Raw genomic sequence first — 23,608 nt, 5'->3', positions numbered from 1 at the left:
ACATGCAGACCTGCTGTCAGTGGGGCAAAAGCATTTGTATTTTGATGCAGTTACTCAGTCCATCTTCTGAGTAAACAGGTGTCCCTGAGTTGTCACAACATGGCTTCTCTTTCCTGAGATTGGGTGTGGAATAAACAGAATGGAAGAAGCAGCATGGATGTCTTATGTATTTCTTGATTTCTGTCCAGAAGGGGGCTGTTGTGTCTCCCAAATCTCTTCAGTGTTTTCCAGGGGAATCTCTAAAACAATGTTTCATTCATAAATGACAAATATAAAGAGTATTCACACATATTAAGGACCGGTCATGTGACCATAGTGAGAAGAGGCTCACAGCACAATCCTATCCATGTCTCCTCAGAAGTAAGTCTCACTGTATTCAGTGGGGTTTACTCTCAGGAAAGACTGCATAGGATAGCAGCCTCACTGCATTTTCTGTTTCCACAGGTAAATTATACTCCCTTAACATTTTATTACATCCTTGATATGTAACCTTAAGAATGACGTAAGAAAGATGGAAGATCTCAGAACATCAAGAAGAACTGAGAGCATGGGCAGATCCAGGGGAGGGGCCATGGATGTTGGGGCCCCCCCCCAAAGCTGTCCCGCTAGTAGGGAAGGGCAGTGGCAGAGGGCAAACGGGGATCCGGGTTTCCCAGCACTTCTAGGCCACCTGCATTCCCCTGTCCTCCGTTGCAATCTCTCCATGGGGTGCCCGCTGCTTTGCTGCTGCTGCTACTCCAGCCCTGGCAGGGCTGGGCAGACATGCCAGCCAAGTGTACCTTTGCAGACCTGCAGGGCAACCAGCTGTTCCAGGCGGGCAGCAGGCAGGGACTCTCCAACCGCGACGTCAACTGCTCCATTGAGGGGCAGTCATTGAGGCCTCCTCAAGGTATGGAAATATGTGTTCCTTTACCTTGGGGCTGCATTACAGTATCACTGGTGCTGTAAAGTTGGAAAGGATTGGGCCCTTAATTAGATTAGCTGGTCCTTGGGGCAAAAAGAACAGAGGCTGTCGTAGAATGTTAAAGGCATAGGAGACCTGTGGCTGGAAAGCACTGACATAAGGGGTTAGGATTACACCCTAAGTGTGCTATGGGCTTGTTGAAGAGGCAGAAATCTGGCTAAATGATCTTGTTCGGAAGTGTTTGTAACGGATTAGCCACCCCTTTGTTTTGAGTCTGATTTAACTATGATATGAGGGCAGGGTCATTTTCTGGGAATATTCACACTGGAGAGATCTGTCTTGATGTCAAATGCAAAACTAGAAATATAGGGAGCTGAACCCCAGGGAAAAAGTGGTGTTTTTTGACTGGCTTGCAGGATTGGATGCACTGATTATAGTCCCTGAAAAATATCCTATACAAATGTGCCATTCTGAGCATTACAAATTTCATATTATATTGATGATAAATGGTATGTCCAACTGTATGGACCCAAAACCTTTAACATGTATGTAAATTTAAGGGCAGCTGGTGGAATAGGGAGCAGTTGGGAGAAAAGGGAGCACCCACTGGGCGGGGCATCCAACATAGCAGTCAGACTGGGAGCCCAGGTCTAACCTCACAGCAAATCTTGGGCCATGGAGGCCAAAAGTTCAACTGGGAGCCCTGGTCTACCTAGCAGGTAGATCAGGGCTCCAAGTCCAGGCAGGAGCCCAGTCTATCTGCTTGGTTGACTTGGGCTCTGGAGTGAAGCTAGTGCTCATGGCCCTCCTCAAACACAAACTCTGGATCCGCCCCTGACTGAGAGGGACATCTGCCCTTATCTTGAAACAACCCGGATCTGATAGGGGTGTGGGATAAGTGTAAAAGCAAAACATCCATCCTCTCTTGGCCTGGGTTGATCCTTTGGTATGTGGAAGGTGAAATGCTGCAGGAGGCTGGTGAAGAAGAGGAAAAGCTCCATCCTGGCCAGCTGTTCTCCTGGGCATGCACGCCGACCTGAGGAAGGAACAGGAGGTGAAGCCAAAAATGAATCCCTGCTCATTTTGCTAGTAAGGAGTCAGTCTTGTATCAGTTACACAAGGATACCCCCCACACCTGACACCCCTTAATTTGATCGCTCCTAATTTACTCTGGGAAATACGTAGTTCTTCCACAAGGATAAAATATTTGCTTAAAAAAATATTGGAAAGTGCACATTTTGCCGAATATTTACAAAGCATGTAAAACTGTAAAGGTCTTCCTTCTGGTCACAATAATGGTGTGAAGGTACATGACTGAGTTCTAGCTCCACTACGAACCAAGCTTGGGCTTGAAGGAGCTCAGGCATATTAGAGATTCCCAGCAGATTTCCCAACCAAAGATTTTTTTAACAAATTCTACCAGACAAATTCTCGGTTCTGGCACCAGGTATCCCATCTGCCCTCTAATGGAGATGTGGGCACTATTGCTGTCACAAAACAATCAGGGGTTATCCTAATCAAGTGGGCCCTCTGATAGGTGTGGGTCCTTGATCAGTGCCCAACCTGGCCAACTCTAATGCCACCCCTGTTAATTCAGCCTCTCTGAAAAGCGACCATCTGTGCACAGACCAGTCTCATTTCTCTCGCTAAGAAGATGGTGTGAGCATCACACTGAAATGGGCCAACATAGTCCTCTAGAGAAGACCAGTTTGGGCTAAGGCGAAAGAGAGAGATTATTCCTCACAAACCTGGGGAGGACAAACCTAGAACAGAATCTGGAATGAACTTTCCTAGTCCTCCTTCCCTTGGATTTACCTGCAGAGAAAGGCAGGAAGGCCTCCCGCTTGACCAATTGCCCATTTTTATCCAGGAAGTGCTCAGGGTAAAACTGGTGCGGATTCTCCCACATGGCTTCATCTTTCAGCACAGACGACAGGTTGGTGATAACTGTGGTGCCCTAAAAGCATGCCAACACAAAATGCATCTCAGAACTGCATGCACGTCAGAAACACAGCAGATTGATAATCTCTTTTTTATCAAAAACCTCCCCTTCTTTGAATACAACAAACCCCAAAATGTACACATAAATCCAGCTCTGCCTGTGTTGCAAAATACTACAATCCCCAGCCTTGGATGCTGGTATTTCAGCTAGATCCTCCTATTTCAAGTGGTCCTCCTTTGATATTCAGCAAGAGGAGAGTAACTGTCCCTCTTCACCCCAGCACAGTGTCTTTTCTAGTGGCTGTTTCCTGGTGTTTCTTCTGAATAGATTGTGAGCCATTTTGGGACATGGAGCCACTTAGGGTCCGATTCAGAGCCTGGCATGCTGGTTTACTGTCAGCATGCTTTGTTGCAAATGTCCCATAAGGCATGTTTGCAAGTCTTTCTGCACCAGAGCCAGCCCAGCGTAAGCCTGTGCTCGGCCAGCTCTGGCGCTGGACACACCTTCCACTGCCTGGCACTCACCCAGACTGCTGGGCAGCAGAGGAGTGAGTGGGGGCATGGGGGAAGGCAGGGAAGGCGTTCTGGGGTAAGGGGAGGTGGGGAGGGTGGGAGAAGTCAGGGAGGAGGTGTGGCAGGGAGAGGGAGCGGAGTGGGAGGGAGCGGGACTGGCGGAGCTCAGTTCCACCGGATCCTGAGCCCGGTTTTGGGCCTTGCAGCCTGACAGGGGCTCCTTGATTCTGCGCTTGCTCAAGAGCTGCCACAGAATCAAGTAGCCGCATTGTGGAGCTGCTTCCCTTACCCGGAGGAAGGGGACAAATGCCCCCTTCCTCCGAGCAGCCACCACTGGTTGCCTGCAGGCCGCCCCATTTTGGCACCATGGCAGTCCCACACACCAGGCAGCTCAGGATTGGGCTGTTAGTTAATCGATTTTTCTCTGTAAACCGCTTTGTGAACTTGTTTTACTCAAAAAGCGGCGTATAAATATTTTAATAATAATAAATTGGCTGACTGCTACTGTGAGGGAGCCCTGATTTTCTCAAAGTTCACCAGTTTCATGTAGTGGAGAGTGTTTCCTAGGTGGAGGAGATTCTGATTAAGCTTTAAAAAAGTTCACTTCTGGATATGCCCAAGACTAAATGGCAAAAAAGCAACATATGTTAATAATCTGTCATGGTACCGATCTGGTCCATTCTTACATTGTCCATTCTTGCCCATTTCACTGCACTACATCTGCTCTCCTGCCCTGACATACCTTTGGGATGAAGAATCCCGCCAACTCTGTATCTCGGAATGTCATGTGAGGGACACCAGCTGGAGCAACATCTCCAAATCTTTGGATTTCATGGATCACAGCACGAGTATAATGCACGTTTGCCTGGTCCTCCATTTTGGGTGACCTGTTCCTGCCGATCACCTCATCTATTTCTTCTTGGACCTTAGCTGGAAAAGAAAGCTTTTAGTGGGAAGGGCGCAACCTCCAGTGCTCTACAGCTGGCAATGCATGGGGGGAGGCAGGGAAGACGTTCTGGGGTAAGGGGAGGTGGGGAGGGTGGTGAGAGGGCTGGGAGGAGGTGTGGCAGGGAGAGGGAGCGGAGCATCAGCTACAGAGTGAGATGCAGGCTATGGCTGCAGGCACTCTGCTTGCTACTCCCTCCAGGCACAGGACACATTTTGGCCAAATTGGTCAAACTGCCCTAAGGCCGCCCCTGCACTGCTTGCTAAGTAACAGCAGCCTCACTTTTCATGGCACTATTTGAGAGCTATGCTGTTATGAATGAAAAACAGTTATCCCAATATCGACTTTGCAATGTTTTTAGACCAAACATTGAGTTATACGAGCATTGGGCTGACCTGATGACGTGTTGGGTGGGTTATAACCCTTGCTCCTAACACACTAGATAGCTAGCTCTCCCTTATTTTGAACAACTACATTGGCTTGAATACAGGGGCAGATCCAGGGGGGAGCATGGATGTTCGCCTCCCTAAACTGTTGTGCCAGCAGGAAGGGCACCTGCCAGGATGAGGAGCAGCCCAAGCATGACCAGGAACCCAGGTCTACTCAGCAGGTAGATCTGGGTTTCAAATCCAGGAGGGAGCCCAGGTCTACCCATGCAGCAAATCTCAGCCACAGAGGCAAAAATTCAAGTGGGAGCCCAGGTGCATCCACCTGGTTGACCTGAACTCTGCTGTTAAGGTAGTGCTCACTGCTTCCCCCCCCCCCCAAATACAGACTCTGGATTCACCCCTGCTTGAATATGGCCATCATGGTGAAACTGGGTTCTTTTTCTTAATGTGCAGGGTATGAGCTTTTATTCATGCACACCCAACCTTTCCCAAGAAGAACCAACATCAATTTACAAAAAGTGACAGCTAATGAAAGCAGAAAGCCACGAACAATGCAGGCTTCCTGTTCAAAGTTCTTTCAACTTACTAAAGGACAGTGTATAAAGAAAGGTTCCATAGTAACTTTTAAATCCTATAATATCAGGTGACAAGGTTTCCATCCAATGGAAGAGAATTCCATAGTATTAAAGATAATGTAGAGAAGGGTTTACACTTTGTGTCCATTTCATATTATGTCACAGGTAGAAGAAGGACTTCCTCAGATTACCTGAACAGATAGGAACTCATACGCAGATAGCACTTACTCTGGACACTGGGGTGGAGGATCATGTAGAGCAGTCCCCAGCGCAGAGTTGTGGTAGTGGTCTCTGTGCCAGCAGCAAACAGGTCAGTGATCACCAAAGTGAGGTTTTGGGCATTGAAATTACTGTTTGCATCATCTTTTCTCTGAGGAAAAGAAATAATTTCTTGAGGCCAGAACTACGCACTACTCATACCACAAGGCTGCTGCCCAATATAGCATCTCTGTGTCTAGTTCTCTCCCCTCTGAAAGAACGGTCACCCATTATACTACGTCAACACACTGTAAATGTCCCACTCCTGCCAACAGTAATAGATTATGCAATGTGGAGGTTGAAAAGACTTACAATATAAAGCCAACAAGTCACAACTGACATGTCTGTAAACGTTATGAGGGAGAGGACTTCACAAGCGGGGCCAGGTCCCAAGGCTCCTCCTCCAAGAAGTAGCCTATTTCTGAATGTCGGATGCAAGGGAGTGACAACAGGTTATGGGTATCTTGTCTTGTGTGCTCTCTGAGGCAACTGATGGGCCACTGTGAGAGACAGGAAACTGGTCTAGATGTACCCTTGGCCTGATCCAGCAGGGCTGTTCCTCTTCCCCAACTCAGAAAAGGAAGAAGATGAAGAGGTAGTGTGACACTCTAGCCAACCATTCTCCTTCCCTCCACACTTCTGCTTCACCCCCTTCTTTATTCTCCAATCCAGGCCTGTACTTCACTATGTAAAGTAAAGCAGCTTTTGGCACACCTTCTCAGGTGCTGGGAAACCTTGGGCTGCTTCAAGGTTGCTGTGTTCAGCCCCACACAGGGATGCTCTGTTCAGCCTATGGTCATTTTTATATGGAGGAAGAGAATTCCACAGCGCAGTGATTTTTGTGCCTGAAATTCTTGGTGCAACACTGTCACAGTTGATCACCCCAGTAAAGCATTCATGGTATAGTTCTCTCCTCCAGTGTAATGAGGGAATCCCTCTCTGAATTGCCGTGCGTGTTCTAATGCATGACAAACTAGCAGGTTGTACTTCATCACTAACATGTCATAACTCAAACCCTGAGAATATCCACATCGTACCTTCTCCATTTCTTCAAAAAATGCATCAGTGATGTGTCTTCTACAGGAGGGATCCCAGGTCTCTTTCTGCACCTTCACAAGCTCATCTATATAGACCAATAAATCTTTTTGGTGTTGAAAGGCTTTCTCCAGGATTCCAGGGATGTACATAAAAATAGGCATCACGTGAAGGAACTGATTCCACAATGAAAAAGAGAGAGAAGAAGAAAAAAAATCAAGCATCCAGAATCCTGGGGCTTAACTGCCATTGCCTTGATCAAACAGTCCATGATCATACCTGAGATAAAAATCCAGTTTCTTCCTGTAAAGCTTCTCTTAAGAGAAGAAGCAACTTTTCAAATTCCTCATCCTTATAGTCAAAATGATTGCCAAACGTGAGGGAGCAGATCACATTGCTGACCGCATTGTTTATGAAACTGTGTGGGTCAAATGGATGACCTGAAGAGGACAGCACAACAAACATGAGATTTAGGGTGCACTGCCCCTAATTTGGTTTTTACCAATTGTTTAATGCATGTTGAAAAAACCTTCTGACTCCATAAGACTTCCTAGATGGCAAACCCTTCTGAAGACCCAGCCAACATATACTTAGCCAACTACAGTCTTGATTTGAAAATCTCAGACACATTCATGAATTTAGTACATAAATAACAAAGGCCAACACACATTTTGCTTCTTTAAACGTTACACCAATTCCTGGGTATATTTGGAGTGCAGATTCCAAAAATGAGCTACACCATGGCTTCCTCATGAGGAAGCTGATTGAATCATTCACTAATGAGGCTATACTATATCTCCAAAACTAGACATGATAGGGCAAAACGGATGCCATTTTTGGAATTGGCACCCCAAATTTATATCAAACCACCATAAAGTTTGGGAAAACTTTTCTGACCCTCAATTTTGTAGGCCTGTGAACAACTTTCCAAAATGCACGTTCTGTAGGCGGGAGCATTGAGGGAGAGAGGATGGAGTTACTGAAAAGCAGGTGAAGCAGCTGAGCATGATTAGATTAGATTAGATTAGATATTGCCAATATTTGGGTGACTATTGAAGATTAAAACCCAAGCAACACATTACCCTTACCACATGCAGGTATAGTATGGGTCGGGCAACCTAATTCTAACTAAATTCCCAGGCAGTGGTGTTGGTGTGGTCTACGTTGCATCCCACAGGGGAATTTTGGCTGCTGGAGGTCTCCTCGGGGTAAGGGGTCTCCTTGGGGGATAGGGCTCAGGATGGGGGGTGGAATTGACTGCTCTGGTGCTCATCATATCCTATCGCCCTTCCCAGGTCTGAACTGCCTGCACAAGTCAACTTGGATTTGTGCTAGTGGTATTGCTGGTGCAGGTCTGAGTTGACCCATAGCTGGTGGGACTTACCCAGGGTCTTCTAATGACTTAAAAGGCATTAAAAATGTCACTTCCAGTTTACCTCCAGAAACCAGTAGTAGTTGTTTGACCTTTTCAGCTATTCTGAAGCCCACAAAGTGACAGGCAGACATGTGTGTCCTCTGCGGGCTTCAAAAAGCCTTTGGAGGCGACCTGAGCCCAGCTCTGGTCACCTTCGGAGGCTTTAAAATGGCTGTAACTGATGATTTCAGTATCTGCGGTTTTCAGTATCCACAGAGGGTCTGAGAACAGATCTCTCATGGATACCAGGGCCCCACCTGTACTTCCAAGGAAATCATTCCCTCCATTACAACAGAGGGCATAACTTCATGGCTTGACTAGTTTCTAAGTACTGAACAAAGTATTCATAAGACCCTGTTTTTAATTTAAAAAAAAGTAAAGTTCATACTTTGAGTCCATGTGAATCGATTTTTGCTTTTCAATAATTTAAATTTTGCATCTTGGCTGGGTGTTTAGAATCCAGCCTCTGTTTCTAGACAACAAAAATCTCCTATTTTGATAGGACCTATGAACTTTTGATTTACTGGGTGCTGATAATGATTTGTGAACTGTTTAAAATTTTGTATTTTGATTGGATATATAAGGTCCTCCTGTAGTACTTCTGCTTTTATATGTCCTTTATATTTTTGTGAAAATATTTATTAATATAATAATAATAACTTAGACATGAATAGGATTGTGCTGCAAAACTAAGACCAGAACTACACTGTCACATGGTAAATGAAACATGTAGTTTGGGTCTAAATGGTCATTGGTTAGGTGTAAAGGCTGCAGGTTGTGACATGTCTTACTGTAAAAGAATAATAAACTGGAAAAGCACATACATGCACTATGAACTATTCAGTGACTGAGCTAATCATGGAGTTGCTTCAGTCTCCACTTCCCTATCTAAATAAATACTGAAAGTACCAACTTAACCTTTTCTTTACTGCTCCAAGAAAGGAGATTCTGCATTTTCCCTAAGGCAGTTGTTTCTCATTCTTACACGGAAAACATTCTCCCAAATTCTTAATTTTAACCTGAACTCCAGGACAGTAACTACATACCTGGAAGGCGGTAGATGATCAATTCTTGCATAAACAGCAGCTTTCCAGACTGAAAACACTAGAGAAGTATACAATAACAGAGTCTCACACTTACTTGCATCATTCCTTAAAAAAAATACCCTATTTGGGGCATCACCAGCAGAAACAGGACCACAGGAGCTTGCCAGACATACTACCCTATCCAGAGGTAGAAGTGATCCTGCTCCCAGAGAGATGCAGAACTTCAAAAACAAAAAAGCAAGTATAGAATTTGATGGCATTTGAGATGTCCCACAAACTTCTAGGAGGGAGATGAGGACAACTCTAAGCCATTGCTTGGTTTTTAAACTTAGTGTTCTTCCTGTTCTCAGTACACCTGGATTTGACAAACCTTCCTCAGAGCTAAAGGCAGAGCACAGATGTCCAGCTTCCTCGATCACTACATGCTCCAGGGAAGTCTTCCCCATCCCAAAGTCCCTCAGTATGGAAAGGGTAAATCTCTTCTGCTCCTTCCAGTCATGGCTGTACTTTGCCATTCCCAATCCTGACAATGAAAGAAAAGCAAAGGGACTCTGTTATGACATGTCTTGTAAAGACCTGTCAGCAAATAAATTGCTCAGCAAATAAATGCGCAGCCCAATCCTAACTGAATTGCCCATACTGTGATATGACGATATGCTGAATGGCCACCAAATGGCCACAAATGTATCCTGTGCGGGCAGAGAGGCAGCTGGAGGTCTCCCCTGTGTTGAGCTCCAGCAGCTGCTGTGAGTCTCCTCAGATTGGCAGAACCTGAGAATCTGCAGAATCTGTTGGCCCAAGTAGATCTACAGAACCAAGAATCTACAGAACCAAGTAGACCCATGTAGGGCATTCAGGCCTGGGAGGGGGAATAGGATCTGTTGGCAGCCTCTGCTGCCATATCTTTCCATCTGGCCCATCTCCTATTCCCTCAATACCTTCCTCTGGCCCAGTTTCCCCCTTCCTCCCTAAGTACTAATTTGGAACTACTACTTCAATACTTTAATTTTATAATGATGATTTTGATGCAAAAATTCTGCTGTTGATAGTTTCTTTCCCAAGCATTTGTCAACATTCCATGATATCATGTCAACTCAGCCAATGGCTGGGCGGGTCTGCTAGACCACTGCCACTGCTCTTTGGCTCAGAACAACAAAATATCATTATTTGTATATATATGGATAGCAAATGCAGATGGTTGAGTGCCTATCAGAATGGAAGCAGTACAGGACCGTCTCAAAAGAAGGTAGTGGTTTCTACATCTTCAGGGGACACCCTAGATATGCAAAAACAAATTAAATTAAAAGAACTCCCTCCCAAAAAGACATGACAAGGACGGAATATGTTCAATGGGCCCAAAGAGCTACATGTTTGGAGCAGGAAAGAGGAGAACTTGGCTGACTTGAGCCTTTAACGGGGCTGGAGGTGGGCTGTAGATTTGGGGCATTGCTTGCAACTTTGTTGCAGGTCTCACCTCAAATGCCAGACTTGGGTGCTGCCAAAAGAAGGTGGTGGTTTTTGCATCCTCAGGGGGGAGTGCTCAGGGACACAGAAATGCATTTGTAAAACAGTAAGGGGAGAAGACAGAACTGGTCTTCTTGAGCCCCTGTTCATAATTGTACTAATATGTGTTGGTGCTTATGGAGAAGACCTGGGCTGCATTTCCACTACAACTTTAATCTGCTCTCAATGCACTTCTGTTCCCACAATGCATTCTGGGGGGACTGTAGTTTGTTAGCAAATATGAGAGCTGTTAGAGCTACCCTGAACAAACTAGTTTCCAGAATGCATTCAGAGAACAGAAGGGCACTGAATGAGATTGAGCTACCCACATTTATTTGTTTTGTACCGCCTAGTTTGTCATGACTTGGGGCCCCTGGGATTCCCCCCCCCCCCCCGCATCTTCTAGGCCTACTTTTCGATGCAGGAAGAAAGAATTGAGGAGAGGAGAGGAAAGGAACGCAGCATCATTTTTTCTTCCCCCTTTGTGATATCTCCCCACTTTCTGCAAGGTCTAAACAGCAGGGCTTGTACTCCAGGGTAGCTAGACCTCTGAGAAAGAGCACTCTTGTTTAGAGTTGGAGATACATCGCAACATGTACATGGAGCCAAGAAGACTGGAGACAGAGCACTGTGGCGGGATGAGAGAAACATTTAAGGTAACCCATAATGTAAACTGGCAAAACATGAAGATGGAAAGGAAGTGTGTGTCTTGATAAAACACAAGAGGTTTGAGATAAAGTGGTGAGAAAATGAGATCAATCTGAAACAGCTTCCTACTACGTACTGAGGACTTTGCCACCACATTAGAACAATGAAGACAAATGGAAGGAGGCCTGTGTTGAACAAGATACTTCTACTGATCTGAGAGATGGTGTCCAGCTGTCCTTAATGGGTTTGCACTCCCTCCTCCTTAAAGAGCTGGTTCAGAGTTTGCAGGATCCCAAAGCTCTTCTGGACCCAGATGATCTAGAGAGGCAGGTGGCCTTAGTGATGAGGAGTGCCTTTTATCAGCTTTGGCTGATTGGCCAGCTATGGTTTTCTGGAGAGGTCTGACCTTGTTCAGGTTATCCGTGCTCTTCTAGAATCCAAGTCCTTTTGGACTACTATCATGGGCTCTACGTGAGGCAGCCCATGATCAGCATTCATAAACTTCAACTTGTACAAAATGCCGCAGCCGGGCTGCTAACCGAGGCTGCCTGGAAGGAGCATCACCCCAATTCTGCATGCATTGCATTGGCTTCCAACATGTTTCCTAGCTCAGTTCAATGTGTTGGTTAAGACTTTTAAAGTCCCCAACAGTCTGGGAGATGGATATTTTAAGGACCGACTCCTCCCAAACGTGGTTCCCTGCATGCTTCAGTATCGTCTCAGGCCATGCCTCCTGCATGGTGAACATCCACTGGGAGTAGATCCTCCTTGGTGGTGGTACTGATGTTGTGGAATTCTCTTCCCAAGTAGGTCTGGTTGTCCTCTACATGGAGATATGCCTTTCTACTCAATTTCGCAATTGATTGAATTTGGCAATTCAATACTTGGCAATTATACTGAGGTTATTTAATTGTAGCTTTTTAGCCACAGGTGGGCTGTTTGGTTTTTTCCTGTGCTACCTTTTGAAAGAGTCTGTTTGATTGCACTTTGTTGGTTGCTTTCATTTTGTTTTATCTTACTGTAAGCTGCATTGGGTTACCTTGATAGGCAAGAAAAGCAGGATAGAAATACTTCAAAGAAATCTCTCTCTCTCTCTCTCTCTCTCTCTCTCTCTCTCTCTCTCTCTCTCTCTCTCATATAAAGACCTTTTAGAAGGGAACAGGGTACTGCTGGTGGTCCATGGGGAAGTGTCTTGCTGAGCAAGTGCTACCTCATGGACTACCAGAGAGGGTGGAGAATGGACTGGCCCCAGCTGCAGCTAGCATTGAAGTGTTACTACAGGCAGTTCGTTCTTCTCCCTGCCTGGTGGTCTGTGGGGGAGCACTTGCTCAGAGAGATGCTGGAAGTGATTGAAAGTGATCATCTTACGTACCACGTTTCAGGGTCTTGCGGACCACCTGCAGTCCACAGACCACGGGTTGGGAACCATTGTTCTAGAGCTTAGGATACTACAACATGCCTTGATTGTTTTCTCCAAACCCAGACCAACGGTAGACAGGAAAGTCGGGACGATCAGCAAAATCCTCCGATTTATCGACTAAGGCTTCTCTCATCATTTTGAAACCATTCACTACCACCACGTTAGTCCAGCAATTTTGAAGGCTGAAAATGTTTCCATACTTCTTACTTAGCTGAAAAGAAAGGCAAATATATATTTTCTTGTTCACACACACACTCAAAGTACATCAGATGGTAAAACATACTGAATAGTAATGTCTTAAGATCATTTTCTAAAACCTTCTTACAGGTTACAGGCTGAATTAGGTGACCGTCTGAAGGGAAGGCATCCCTGTGTCAGAACTGTTCTGAGAAGTGTTATTTAAATACTTGCAAAGAGAATGAAGGCTACTGGCTACCAGAGTCAAATAAAGGCTGGCAAGAGGGCGGGGGGGGGGGGAATGTACACACTAAATTAAGAATAAGGATGATATTACACAGAGAATCTTGGGTATGATGGGAGTTGAGCCTGCAAATTCTGACAAAACAAACCACACTAGTAAGGTCACCAGTATATCCAACAGAATACATTAATCCTACATCTCCAATAAAGACACACTTCAGTGAAGTTCCCCAATAATAGGAATTATATCCTGACCCATTCCATTGATGCTATGACAATCGTAGATCCATTTCTTGCATGTTCAGTATGGCCTTATTAGGTACTCCAAAGCATGATGTATCTGAGGCAGCCACAAGATCCACTCCACTGCCCCCATCTTAGCAGTCAAGAGAATCATGTTTTTATGCCGTTTTCTAGACCTATAATACATTTTTCATTATCATATCCTCATCATAATTGAAATACACCCTTCCTCAACTATATATATATGTTCGTTAGAAGGATCTTCGCTTAGACATAGCGCCAGGGCCAACGCCAGGCTATTTTGCACTCCAGGCAAAGCTAACTACTTGCACCCCTAAAGTTAATTAAAAATTAAGTGCCTCTTCACTTTTTATATATGCTGTTATTTATCTTAAAATAAATATAAAATGTTAGTTGCAGTTTTTTTGACATGGGTTTAAAAAAAACAAATCTGTATAAAACCATGCCCCAGTGTCATAGCTAAGGGGTCAGGTGCAGACTGCTCCACGTGACACCCTCAAGTGTCACCCCCCTCCTTGGGGGGTCACACCACTATTGGCTAAAATTGTGGAAATATCAGTATTTACTAATAAGTAGGTAATTTAATACAGAAGGCAAAGAAGCAAATGTTGTTTGTTTGTAAGCATTGAATTATCTATAGTCTATCAAAAGTTATAGCCAAATAAACAGAAAAGGAGAACATCCTAATGGCGCAATCCTAACCCCTTATGTCAGTACTTTCCAGCACTGGCACAGCGGTGCCAAAGGAACGTGTGCTGCATCCTGCAGTTGGGTGTCACTCACAGAGGCCTCCTCAACGTAAGGGGGTGTTTGTTCCCTGACCTCAGAGCTGCATTGTCCTGCATTGCCCTGGGAAGCACTGACATAAGGGGGTTAGGATTGCACCCTAAGTCAGCTCCTGCCAGTGGAACAACCACGCTCACAGTCACAAACGTACCATAAAGCATGTTGAGACCATGTACAGGCTAGTGCCTTTGGTGGAGAGGCCTCCACTTGCAGGCCTCTGCCAGCACTGGAGCTGAGCCTCCCAACCAGAAACCAACAAAACCACTTGCCATCTTGATGACACTCGTGCAACTGAACAGGAGTTCTAGTATGAGCTCTGATATGTGGAAATGAGAGCTGACTCATACTAAGACCTTATTGGTCCCCTGCTGTGTCATTAATACAAACACCTCAGAACGTTCAGGCTCATTCGTCTGTTAGTCTCATTCAGTCTCATTGGTCAGGAAATCCACTCTTTGTTGCATAAGGTGTTTTCTTTTTCTGGTTATTCTGCGATAACTTTTGATAGAACACATATAATTCAACACAGTTTGTTTCATTACATTCTGCATAAAATTACCTATCGAATGATACAGAACTTTGTGGCAGTATTCATAAATACCAAAGATTCCACAATTTTGACCATTAGTGATGTCACCCCCCCAAGGGTGTCACCCGGTGCAGTCCACCACCCCACAGCCACTTTAGCAACGCCACTGGGGAAAGTTAATATTTATACAGTAAATCTATGGAAGCCTTTAACTACTGAGAACCGGAATAGTGCTATATAACAATATATTACACTATAAACAAAAAGTCTTAATCAAAGATTTCTAAAGGCATTTGTGCAGTATATTCTCTGGGTTGTACAGCAAGGGTGCTCTCCTGTTCCAACCCATTAGTACAGGGTTGCTCAAACCCCAGCCTAAGTGCCAGATCCAGGTGGATCTGTCTGCCTAGTGAGCAAACCTTTTGGTTCTGCCCGGGTGCTGCACAAAGTCCTCTTTGTTCAGAGGTCAGGGATGCTCTGGGCAGTCACATCCTGTCACACGACCTTTTAGAACGCCAGACAGCAGACATGACTGCCCAGAGCACCCCTGTCCTCCATATGAGGACTTTGCATGGCACCTGGGCAGAATGCTCAGATGCAGTCTGGATGGGGACCACATTCTCAGTGCACAGCGGTTGCTCATAACTTTGAGTGCCACTGCATTAGGCAAAAGGAACCCTTTTCCCGGCACTTACCTGGGTGAAAGAAAGGTGGGGGTTGTTGAAGTCAATGTGCAGCATGGTGCCAATGAAGGGCAGGGAGATTGGCCCTGGAGGGTGATTCCAGCTTCTCCGGCGCTTCATGAAATCAAAGGAGAAGACCAAAAAAATAAGAGAGAAGCCCAGCAGTGTCAGGTTATTCCATATGGCTGTGAGCAGGGAAGACACCCATATGAATAGTGCCATGGCCTGGTTTTTCCTGGGTCAATCCCCTTGTGTTCTCTTTCCCTTCTTGCCTTTCTTCTATCTGTTTCTTTCTCGGCCAGGATCAGTTGTTTTTCACTCTCATTCCTTCTGCTTTGGATTTGTGCCACTTCCTTCTCAGTTCCCAGCCTCAAACATCCTATTAGCGTATCTCTGCAACAAATGAAATCCTTGGGGGAGTGGTAATGACTTACCCAGCCCTCATAAAAGCTGTTTGTTGCTCTTCTTTTCCTATCAGGTCCAAAGATTTATCTTGGCATTGTTGCATTTCATTTATGAAGCACCTCCCACAGTTATAAAACTGTGTAAAACTATCAGTGTAAACAGTTGTAAAACTATCAATGGTACAGCCCAAAACTCAGGCTTAAGTAACTATAAACTGATAGTTGAACTTTGAGCTGGACAGAATATTTGGACAGCTCCATCCATTTGGATAGTGGAGGAAGGGTGTATGTTTCCCCCTCTGCATCTACAGGCACTGAGCAAAAGTCACAAGGGACACTAACATAATTATCCGTTGACCCCTCATTAACCCATTTTTGCCCACCCCTCAGGTGTACATAAGAACATAAGAACAGCCCCACTGGATCAGGCCATAGGCCCATCTAGTCCAGCTTCCTGTATCTCACAGAGGCCCACCAAATGCCCCAGGGAGCACACCAGGTAACAAGAGACCTCATTCTGGTGCCCTCCCTTGCATCTGGCATTCTGACAGCCCATTTCTAAAATCAGGAGGTTGTACGTTCACACCATGGCTTGTAACCCATAATGAATTTTTCCTCCAGATACTTGTCCAATCCCCTTTTAAAGGCGTCCAGGCCAGACGCCATCACCACATCCTGTGGCAAGGAGTTCCACAGACCAACCACACGCTGAGTAAAGAAATATTTTCTTTTGTCTGTTCTAACTCTCCCAACACTCAATTTTAGCGGATGTCCCCTGGTTCTGGTGTTATGTGAGAGTGTAAAGAGCATCTCTCTATCCACTCTGTCCATAATTTTGTATGTCTCAATCATGTCCCCCCTCAGGCACCTCTTTTCTAGGCTGAAGAGGCCCAAACGCAGTAGCCTTTCCTCATAAGGAAGGTGCCCCAGCCCCATAATCATCTTAGTCGCTCTCTTTTGCACCTTTTCCATTTCCACTACGTCTTTTTTGAGATGCGGCGACCAGAACTGGACACAATACTCCAGGTGTGGCCTTACCATCGATTTGTACAACGGCATTATAATATTAGCCGTTTTGTTCTCAATACCTTTCCTAATGATCCCAAGCATAGAATTGGCCTTCTTCACTGCCACCGCACATTGGGTTGACACTTTCATCGACCTGTCCACCCCCACCCCAAGATCTCTCTCCTGATCTGTCACACATTTGGTCCCAGTTGCAAGTATGCAACGTTGGGCAGAAATGGCTTTTAACTATTATTTATATACCACATATCAACAGACATGTTCACAAAGAGATTTACAGAGAAAAATCAAATACAGAAATGGTTTCTATTCCTTGAGGGCTCACGGTCTAAAAAAACTGCAGAAGAAACAGCCAAACAATGGAAAAGATAATGGACATGAAACCCCCAAACCCGACCTATCCTACATACACAGTTCATATCTCCTCATGATGGATGTATCTGAACCATTAATTCAGAATGTGCTCCTACCTCAGTTTGGTCTTTGTTGAGAAAGCAACTTTCCAGAACCCTGGAATGTCATAGAATCTTCACTGCTCATTGTGCCCCAGGCTATTATCTCCACCTTCTCCTTCCACAGGGGGAGTTCAACCTCCAGGGAGCTTGGGAAACTCACCAATATGTTCCTCCACAGCAGGGCCTAGGAGAAGGGGGGTAAAGGGGTAATTTGTACCTGAGCCCAGGGTCAAAAAGAGGGCCCACTAGCCAAAGGAGGCGGCCCAGAAATTTTGTGTTTTCCGATCTTCTCAGACTTGTTGCCTGCACAGGATGCTGGAGATACTACCACTTGGCTGCAGCTACTGGCAAGCTGTATATGCTGGGCCGAGAAATGCATACATAAAACTCCTTAACACAGTGTCAAATCTGGGAGGAAGCTGGACTGCTACAGTCGCTCTTTGACTTGTGGATCCGCTTACCATGAAGGAGTGTATAGGAGCTCAGGGACAAAGCTGCTGCAGAAGCAAGTTTTGGTACACACAGGACATTTGCCACTCTAGTGTGAGCCTAAATGTGATGCTCATTTTCTGCATGTTTTTACAGGGACTAAAAGAGTGTTTGGTTTTCCGTATTACTGTATCTAGCTGCCGCTGCCACATGGGTGGGTAGACCTGGGCTCCAAAGACTTTTCCAGCTGTCTCCAGCCTCCCCCCACCCTGTTTAGCCCTTCCCTGCCCCCATTCTACTCACCCATCACCACCCTCCTCTGCTCTGTTTCACCCCTCCCCCTCTGCAAAGGGGCCCAAAAGAAACTTCATACCCCGATAAAATTCCTCTCATATGCCCTGCTCCACAGACTGTCAGTGCTTTGCTTCTGTTTAGGATCACAGAGTTAAATGAATCAAAAGAGGAGGTGCTGACTCTCCTCCCCAGGCATTCACCCCTTCTTTCTCTGGCCTCAGTCCCCTGTGGTCTTCACATGGAGGTTGAGCAGAATAGGATCTCTGGGATACCATAGAGCCCAGGCAACCTGCTGCATTATCAGCAGTGCTGCACTCCTCTGGAAGGGAGGCGGGCAGAGGGTCCCTCGGCAAGTGGTTGTGTCCTTGCCCTAGGGCAGTTGTCTGCTCAGGGGTGCTAGGTACTGCCATTCACTGGACCCCAGGTTGAGAGCATGCTGTCAGGATACTTCTTCCTCCTGCCATCCGTCCTCTTCTATGGGCCCTTACTCCTTTGGGGTTCCAGCCTCAAGATCCCTACCCTATGAGCATAATCTTTACTGAGGTATGCTGAGTCTATGCCAGTCCTCACCCTCCCCACTGGGCCACAGGGGCTTCTCACCCCCCCCCAGGTGCTTTATTCTCCTCCTTTGTTGTCCCTTCAACCTCTCTCATGCATCTCCCCTCCCAAGCTCCATCCTTACCCCTTCTTCTGAAGGCCCTTTTGAGGACTGAGGCCAGACCACATGGCCCTTCTCTCCTACAACAAGCAATGCCTGGTGATGTCCCCAGGTACTGTGCCACCATCTGGCTGTATGGAGCATCTGCCTGCTCAGTCAGGTGGATCATGTTTCCCACCTCCCAACTGGTTGGTGGGAACAGGTGCTCCATTCTCTAGCCAGTGAGCAGAGCTGGCATGCACGGCTGCCCAGGCACATGGAGGGATGTCTCCCCCACCCTGCCCCACTGGGGCTCAGGCATGCATATTCATTTTTGTGTCTCTTACTGTATTTTCTGACCTATTCAGCTTCATGGGTTTTCTTAGCACTTCAAGCTGTACCCTGGAGAAGCCAGCACTAGTCCTCCAATGCTTTATATCAGTTCGACTTACCACCAAGAAGGCAATAATGGCCCCGTGGAGAACCAAACATTTTCAAAGTAGTAGTAGCATGGGCCATGGTGAAGTTACCAAGCAGAAAAGCCCCAGATATCGATAGGATACCTGCAGAATTACTAAGACCAGTGCCAGTTAACACCATCACTGTCCTGTATCAAGAGATACAGTCCATGTGCACATGGCCTCCGGACTGGAAAAGATCTATTTTTATCCCTGTAGCCAAAAAAGGCAATGCCACAATTGCCCCAATTATCCCACAATTGCACTGATTTCTCATGCAAGTAAGATTCTACTAAAGGTTATTTAACAGCAGCTACAGAATGTCATCAATCAGGAGTTACCTGATGTACAAGCTGGTTTTACAAAGTGGTGTGACACTCAAGATCATATCTCCAATATTACAAGATAGATGGATGATGGAAAAGGCCTGAGAAATCAAAAAAATCTATATATGTGTTTAATCAATTACAGCAGCAGTTTTCAAACGCTCTAGGAGAGTTTGAACCGCTCTACGTCCTTGCGGGGGGAGGCACCAACATGATCCTCAGGATTGTGTCGCTCAGGGGGTTTGGCTGTACTTACCAGAGCCTCCTGCAGCCTCCCAGGGGTGTGGGGAGCCCTGCACAACCTTCTGCAGGGCTCCCCAAACCCTCAAAAGCAAAAGTGGAGCAATCACACCCCGCTTCCTCAAAACCGGAAGTGGTGTGCGATTGCTCCACTTTCACTTCTTAAACTTGCAGATGGTCGCGCAGGGCTCCCTGCACCCCCAGGGGGCTCTGGTAAGTGCCGCCAAGTCCCTGCAGCCCCCTAAGGCAGCCTCCTCCCTGCCTCCTCAAAGCCACCGCCCCTTAAGGGGGCAGAGGCCAGGGCCCTCAGGCTGAGGCATCATGACACCCCAGTTTGAAAACTCCTGAATTACAGTAAAGCTGACAACTGTGTGGAACAGTGGTTCTCAAACTTTTAGCACTGGGACCCACTTTTTAGAAGGAAAATCTATCAGGACCCACCAGAAGTGACTGGAAGTATCATCATCAAGCAGGAAAAATTTTAACAATCCTACCCACACTTGCTCAGAAGTAAGTTCCATTTACTTTTATCATTAAAAACATATACAGTACATAGTAACCTGTTAAAAGTACAGATCTGTAACATTTCCCCAAATGCAGTCACATGCCATGGTAGCATCAAGTCTATTAAAAATAAAATATTTTTATTTTTGAATGGAGACGCACCTGAAATTGGCTTGCAACCCACTTAATCAGTCCCAACACATGGTTTGTGAAGCACTGGTGTAGAACATAATAAGCTATGGGCAGTTCTGCATTACTTTGGTGTCCCATCCCACCTGATCAGACTTATCAGATCATTGTACGCTGACCAGGAAGCAGCAGTGAACACTTTATGGGAGAACACAGATTGGTTCAGGATTGGTAAGAGAGTTAGACAGGCATGTATTTTATCCCCACTTCTGTTCAATCTTTATGCTGAAGTGATCGTGTGAGATTTGATCTGGAGTTGCCTGATAGTGGAGTGAACTTTGGTGGAAAAACAACAGTTTGGTGGAAAAAATGAACAATTTGAGGTACACAGATGGTATGTTATTTGGCTGAAAATAAGACCTGGAAGAAATGATCTGGAAAATCAAAGAAAAAATGGGATTAAATCTTAACATCAGAAAAACAAAGATAATGACAACAGCAGATGGACAAGAGATGTTTAAAATCAACAAAGAGGAAACTGAATCCAGGATATTAGTCCAGGATTTTATCTTTCTTGGATCAAAAATTTCTCCGAAGGCAGTTCTATACCCAAAATCAAACACATAATAATTTTAGGCTGTATTGCATAGTCAACATGAATAAGATCTGGAAAAACAAAGATATTGCCCTAAATACAAAAGGCAGACTAGTTAGGATTTCTTCTTAGTGACTTTCTGACTGATCTGATAAATTTTCTACTTATTTTCTGTTGATTTTTGTTGGCACTTTATATCCTTTTGTACCATGTATTCAAATATTTTAAACTTCTACAATCATCATCATCCAAAATCTGATTTAAGAAGTGACGGTCAATGAAAAAAATTCCTAAGCAACCTGTACCATTACTGATGCTTGAAAACGGTGTGTTTTTTTTTTAAACGCAGAAGTTGATTGTGTTCGATAAGACCTAGGCTGTAATCCTATCTTACTCACTGAAAACAAATACCTCTACCTACCATTTAATACTTCTGATTGAAGGATTTGTATTTTCAGCTTGCTGCTGTAGCAACTGAAGGCAAGGTCAACCTGGTACCAAGGCTTCCATTTGCACAGGAAAAATGAAATAAGAGAGTACCTACACATGTGCTTTTTAGGACAAGAACATTTGCACTGCCTGTTTAAAAATCCTCGTTATGCTAATTAGAAATTTGTTCTGGTTTTTGGTCAGCTGCATGAGGTCTTTTCCCCTGCAAGTAGTACTTCCTAGTTTACACAAGGCACCCTCCCAGCTGGTTTGGCAATGGTCGATCTGCTGCACCAGTAACTCTTTCCTGGTGATACTGTTTTCATTTCCCAACATGTAAACAAGAACTACTGATACTAAGAACAGTCTAAAACAGGGGTGTCCAAACATTTTGGCAGGAGGGCCACATAATCTTTCTGACACTGTGTCGGGGGCCGGGAAAAAAAAAATTAAATTACATTTAAAATTTGAATAAATTTACATAAATGAATATATTAGAGGTGTAACTTATATGAATGAATGAAGGTCTTGCAGTAGCTCGAGGCCTATAAAAGGCCTTGCACAAAGCAAGGCCGGCCTTTTGTTTGCTGCCACTGCTGCATCACAGAAGTGAAATAGCAAGTAGTCGAGGGAGCCCTCGTCCCACAGCTCAGGTGAGAGGTTGAACAGTCATCCTCACACTGAGAGCAGTTGCGTCGGCCAGCATGGGCTCCAGCAAGTCTCTGGAGGGCCAGAGGCTCATTGGAGACTGGGGGCTCCCCGCAGGCCGGATTGGGAGCCCCTGAGGGCCGCAAGTGGCCCCCGGGCCGGGGTTTGGGCACCCCTGGTCTAAAACAAAATGAACAGGCACACACCACTGCTAGAGAGCATGACAGGCCAACACACATTTTGCTTGCTTAAACGTTACACCAATTCCTGGGTATATTTGGGGTGCCAATTCCAAAAATGGCATCCGTTTTGCCTGATCACATCTAGTTTTGGAGATATAGTATAGCCTCTTTAGTGAGTGATTCAAGCAGCTTCCTCATGGCTTCCTCATGAGGAAGCTACTTGAACCATTCACTAATGAGGCTATACTATAACTCCAAAACTAAACATGATAGGGCAAAATGGATGCCATTTTTGGAATCGGCACCCCAAATTCATACCAAGCCACCATAAAGTTTGGGAAAAACTTTTCTGACCCTCAATTTTGTAGGCCTGTGTTACAGGAAAAATGTAATGAAGTACAGGTAGACACTGTAGTCAGGCATTTCAGGAGCAGTGCAAAAGCTGACCTGAGGGATATTGCAGGTTTGGTATCTTGGATACAAATGTCTGCCAGCAAACTGGTACATGTCAAGGAAAGCCTTAGCAAGGGAAGTAATTACTTTGGGCAGCAGATTGCGCTGCTTGAATCAAAGGAGTGGCAGGGAGAGTTATACTGGATTTGTGCTTTAAGTGCAGAAGTAATCAAAAGTTAGCTCTGCCATGTTTTGAGTACCAATGTTTATGCTTTATAAAAGCCAGGAGAACTTTTCAAGACAGGACAATGGAAGGGACGCCCCCTCCACAGCCATGTACAGCATGATTCTATGCCTGCCTACTCAGAAGTCCCATTAAATTAAAAGGACTTAAGCCCAGATAAGAGTGCATAGGACTGCAGCTTTACAGCCCAAACCTAACCAATTTCCAGCACCAATGTAAATGGAGCCCCAAGGCAAGGGAAAAAATGTTTGCTTACCTTGAGGAGGCCTCCATGACTGTACCCCCCCCCCCAACAGAGTGCAGCACATACCCTGTTGGCACTGCTGCATCGGCACTAGAAAGTTGGTTAGGATTGGGCTGTTCATCTCTCTACACAGTACTTTCACATTTTAGGGTGTGAGCCCTTGAGACTAGGATCTACAACTTGCTGTTCTTGAAAAGCACCAGGCACATAAATGGGACTTTATTAACCCATTTTTCCCCAGCCCACAGACGTGCACATTTGGTCCCAGTGGTGTATATGCAACATTGGGCAGAAATTTAACAGCAACAGATGGTAGAGCCACATTCAGCTCACCATCTTCTTCTGGTACCATGTAGTGAACACTCTCTTTAAGTAACCTGCTCTGGAGTCCCATTTCATATAATGTTAACAACTTGGGCTGTCTTCACATGCTATAGCTGAAGACTGTATGAGCCACCAAATTGAACTTATACAGGCCACAATGTGTATGACTAGATAAGATATTGGTACCTAAAGCCTCTGCTATCACTGCAGTTTTAATTTGCAACAATGTTTTTTTTTTAATTTTGAACATTTAGTATTTCTCTAAGGATTAATCATCATTTAAGGCACCTGTGCATCAAAAGTATTTGAAGCTAGCACAGAAGGCCTTCTACAGGAATCTATTTACTTCAAAGTCAAAAAGAAACTGCGTTCC

General features: G+C 45.3%; 1 protein-coding gene across 1 annotated transcript; it reads right to left on the bottom strand.

Moving 5' to 3' along the window:
- Positions 1-1,472: 1,472 nt before the first annotated feature.
- Positions 1,473-15,496, bottom strand: LOC136656839 (cytochrome P450 2D17-like). The gene is made up of 9 exons (XM_066633202.1): positions 15,287-15,496; positions 12,632-12,803; positions 9,392-9,544; positions 6,841-7,001; positions 6,564-6,737; positions 5,497-5,638; positions 4,101-4,288; positions 2,720-2,861; positions 1,473-1,940 (listed from the first exon to the last, which is right to left on the bottom strand). The coding sequence occupies exons 1-9, from the start codon at positions 15,494-15,496 to the stop codon at positions 1,762-1,764; spliced, it is 1,521 nt and encodes a 506-aa protein (XP_066489299.1). The 3' UTR covers positions 1,473-1,761.
- Positions 15,497-23,608: the final 8,112 nt, after the last annotated feature.

Source organism: Tiliqua scincoides, chromosome 7 (assembly GCF_035046505.1).
Source record: "Tiliqua scincoides isolate rTilSci1 chromosome 7, rTilSci1.hap2, whole genome shotgun sequence".
NCBI classification, from domain to species: domain Eukaryota; kingdom Metazoa; phylum Chordata; class Lepidosauria; order Squamata; family Scincidae; genus Tiliqua; species Tiliqua scincoides.
The sequence above is the reverse complement of the archived record's forward strand: the minus strand, read 5'-3'. Positions and strand labels throughout refer to the sequence as shown.

Bases quoted from the DNA above. Each gene is read 5' to 3' on its own strand.
- LOC136656839 (XM_066633202.1), bottom strand. From the start codon at position 15,496: ATGGCACTATTCATATGGGTGTCTTCCCTGCTCACAGCCATATGGAAT. The intron at 5,639-6,563 runs GTACGATGTGGA...TCTTTTCCTCAG, and splicing joins TTTTTGAAGAAATGGAGAAG to AGAAAAGATGATGCAAACAG. The intron at 4,289-5,496 runs GTAAGTGCTATC...TTTCTTTTCCAG, and splicing joins CCTCCACCCCAGTGTCCAGA to CTAAGGTCCAAGAAGAAATA.